Source organism: Sander lucioperca, chromosome 15 (assembly GCF_008315115.2).
Source record: "Sander lucioperca isolate FBNREF2018 chromosome 15, SLUC_FBN_1.2, whole genome shotgun sequence".
NCBI lineage: Eukaryota > Metazoa > Chordata > Actinopteri > Perciformes > Percidae > Sander > Sander lucioperca.
The window spans coordinates 332501-336520 of NC_050187.1; the positions used below are offsets into that span (position 1 = coordinate 332501).

Here is a 4020-nt window from a genome sequence, read left to right on the forward strand (position 1 = left end):
TACTTACATTCTTGGCGCTTGTATTAAAAAAAAAGGAAGAAAAAAAACTGACTGCAATTTATTCCATTATCAAGTCAATTTTCAGCAGTGACGCTGTGCTGTGTTATTTTACTATCTCTTTACATAAATGTTTTTTTCTACTACTATGGGCTAACAGTTAACATAGAAACGATCAGACATACATTTAAACGCCCTCTGTAAATAGACAGTATTACATGGCTATGCTGCCACCTGCTGGTAGGGGCAGTAAATTACAATTTGACCCACTTTCACTTAACTACGTTGCTGTAAAGTCTCAATCACATCTCCGTGATCTGCGTAACGACAGTACAGTGGAACGTTGGCCTTCAACAGAGTCAACAGACAGTAATAACCTAATATACCATCATTACTGAGATTAAACTACATTATCCGTTATATTTGCACTGAATAAACGCATTCAGTAAACAGAAACATAACTTTTGCAGCGCACATGAACAGATGTGCAATATTAGCTCACACATAAAATAGCACCCTGGTGAATTAGCCTACTGTTGCTAACGTACATTCATAAATCCTGTATAACATCGTCCCGTACCTACAGGACATCAGACTTACTTATCGATGCACAGCAGTGTCCATAAACTTAGTCCAATGAGAGGAGAAAGGAAAGTGTGATAGTGTTCCACGTTAACGCTTTTTTCTCTCTCAACTATCGCATGCTGATACGTTACCAGTATTAGTCCAGGTAGAGCGAGCTACAACTGACAGGGAGAGAGAGACTGTATCACTACAGCCAATCCAGTCTGCTCAAAGCCATGGTCTTTTTCACAAATAGGTTGCACGTAAGGGGGAAAAAGTAGCTTCCACATAAGGGCCCCTATCTTGCACCCTGCGCAGCACAGCGCAAAGCCCCACGCAAGTGTCGTTCCTAGTTTAAGACAGACGCAGATGTAAATTTCCCGTCCAGCGCCCACGACTAGGATTAGTGCGTGTCTGACAGGGTGGGGGGGCGTGGCATCACGATGGGGGCTCTCCATCGTGATGTCGGTCAGCCATCACGATGGACGATACAACCCTAGCCATCACTGTACACAATCACACAATATTCTGCACTACGCTTTATTATTTATTACTCTGTGTCACCTCCAACTGTGCAATATTTTATTTCTATTCATCCGCACCTTACTCATCTGTACATCTGTGTTTATACACTGTCTATAGAAGGGTGTTTATTGTGTAAATATGTTTGATTTATTATTATTGTAACTAATTCTATTTTTTCTATTTCTTATAAATGTATATTTTTCTCCTATGTCTACTTAATGTGTATTTGTGTTATTCTGATGTGTGTAATTTTTTTCATTTGAGCTGCTGTAGCACAGGAATTTCCCCAGTGTGGGATTAATAAAGTCTATCTTATCTTGTAATAGGTGTGGAGATGTTAATGTCACCTCTCCATAATAGCATAGTGAGAAGGGAGGGGGAGGACGGGGAGAAGGATGGGCTCTGGCTTTATGAGGGGGAAAATGAAAGCCTGAGGCATGGCTACTTGTTTAATGACATTTCAGCTTCTCTTCAGGTCTGCCAATGAAATGACAGCAATTATGGAAAACAAGACAGAGGCCCTCAAATTAGTCCATAATTCATAAGCATTCAAGTAATGAGCTGCAGTTAATAAGGCAATGGTGAATTAAATTAGCAAAAGCGTACAGAGCTGAGCAGCAATGTAGATCCAAGATGAACAGAATATCTCAGACAGGCATGGTCATTCTATAGGCCTGCTGTGTACAAGCTAGTCTTTAACTGAAACTGCACATAGTCACATTCCGCTGGTTTCTCCTGTCACTGAATAGGTGGGCTGGTTCACACAGCCTTGACGACTATTTATTATACTTGAAATCAGTTTCATTAGTCTGGGTTTAATCCAGAGTTTTATTGTCCTGTGATCATCTGCATGCCATTTTAGAGGCTTTTCCTTGGCGCCGACACTGAATATAAATAAATGATGCATGGTTCTGCATGGACAACTTTGTGAAAGAACTGCCAGGTAAATGTAAAGCAGACAACGAAGCCACCAAACACTACCCGTACCAAAACAAAGAGAAGAAGATATGCAGTGGTAAAGACAGTTGATGTAAGGAGCCAATCTCCCAGTGGGATCACATGCCTATCCCTTCACGGAAAATGAAAGGGGCTTCATTAGCATAGGAAACAGACGTTTACATTGGGATAGCACCTGCACTGTTTCATTAGTCATTGTCAGACAGTATGTTTGAGAACTAGAATAAGTCTTGTTTTGCCAGAGGAGGCTAGCCATCAGGATAGTACAGTGGTAAAAGTTGAACTTTTGGCAGGGTTCAACCTTAAGGATTTGTTTTTATTAGTGGTTATCAAAAAATGACAAAGATGACTGGAGTAAATTATTATATTAGTTATTTATATTACGATGATGATCGGAAATTATTATTTCAACTCTTTTTCAACCTGTTGTTTTAGTTACTAGCCCAACATGGCCTTCTACTTGCCCCAGGCCATCCGCCAACCCTTATTGTTATAGTTTCATTTTATTTATTATTTGAAGGCTACATGGCACTATATTAAAACTACTGTTTTAATATTTATCATGTATCTATTTTGTAATGTTTTTTTCATTATGTGACTGTGGCCACTATTGTTGTGTGTTTATGTTCAAATGTTAAAATAAAGGAATTCATGTTTAAGTGTAAGGTTTTTTTCTCACACACACCGTTGACTTTGGTATCGAATATCGTGTACTTTTGGTGGTTTCTTGTATGTGACATCCCTACTCTGTGCACGTCCTATTTAATCAATGTTCATCCGCTGCCTGCTAACATAATAGGAACACGTGGTCCCGAAACAACCCGGCCAAAGTTCCACCCATACTGTTAGGGAGAAGAGACAGTCGGAGTATTCAGAGATGACCGCCGCCATTAAACTTAACGGACATAAAACACACACAGGCTTAACACAGGTGACGCTGGAGACAGAGGGCTAGCTTGACAGCACATGTAGAATGTAGTGTAAACTACAGCTGTGCTAATGTGTCTGCTAGCCATGGCAGCAGTAAGCTCTGGCTCAGCTGCTGCTAGCGCTCCGGTGTAGATACTCACACGTGTATGAAAGAGACGTCACGCCAGACTCCAGCAGAGAAATAAACCGGATTATGATTCGGCACATAGCCATGCAAAACGATAGAACAACAGAACAGGGGTTTCCATGCAGCTAGCTAGCACTCAGGCTAAACCTCAATTCGCAAAAGCAAAATCTAAATTGCACTCAAAACTCCATCTCGGTATTATTTTGAGAGGAACGTTGAAAATCGCTATCAAGTATTAAGGTTACTTCGTGTGAGAGGTACTGTTGTTGCCCATGAGTAAGACCAATTCACCCTGGGGTCCGACACACACGAGAGCACGGCACGTACTGTTGCTAACAGCTCGCTTAGCTAAATATTAAATTCATATCAATTCCTTTTGACTGTAGCGGAGCCATATCTTTCGTTAGCATGACATTAAAAAGCTGTCATTAACGTTACCATGAAACGGCTAAACCGGTGCCGTACACCGTACCCGTGAGTTCATCCCCGGGGAAAGCCTCGAACGTTACACCGCCGCGGCGCGGAGAACCTGAAACGTCCCTTTGTCAGTGTGCCAGTGTAGCCGTTCAACGCGCTCATGACATAACATGAAATAAGAAAAGACAGCCTGGTGTCTCACCTGCAGTCCTGGAAACAGTCTGCTTCCATTCCGCCGCCTCGCTCGGTGTTAAGAAGCCCCGGAGGACGGGGATCTCTACGTCCAGCGGCATTCCTACCGACTCCGGTCCCCGGTGAAGAGCTTCAGTCTGGACGTTCCTAGGTCAAAGCCGGCGATTAATCGCTTTCTAATGAGCCAAGTCGGTGTTTCTTAGTCCCACTTCAAATGTTTATTTCCACCCATGTGGTGCAAGTGGCATCAGTGAGCAGCCATGACAGATGCGCATTGCATTATGGGGGGACTAATCGAATGGAGACTTGTG

At 42.3% G+C, this 4020-nt stretch overlaps 1 protein-coding gene across 1 annotated transcript in view; it reads right to left on the minus strand.

Moving 5' to 3' along the window:
- Positions 1 to 4020, minus strand: part of ttc27 (tetratricopeptide repeat domain 27) — a 115866-nt gene extending 111846 nt beyond the window's left edge. The window contains exon 1 of the mRNA XM_031299979.2: positions 3720 to 4020. Within this exon, the coding sequence (XP_031155839.1) occupies positions 3720 to 3810 (91 nt within the window). The 5' untranslated portion in view covers positions 3811 to 4020. The remainder of the gene's footprint in view (positions 1 to 3719) is intronic.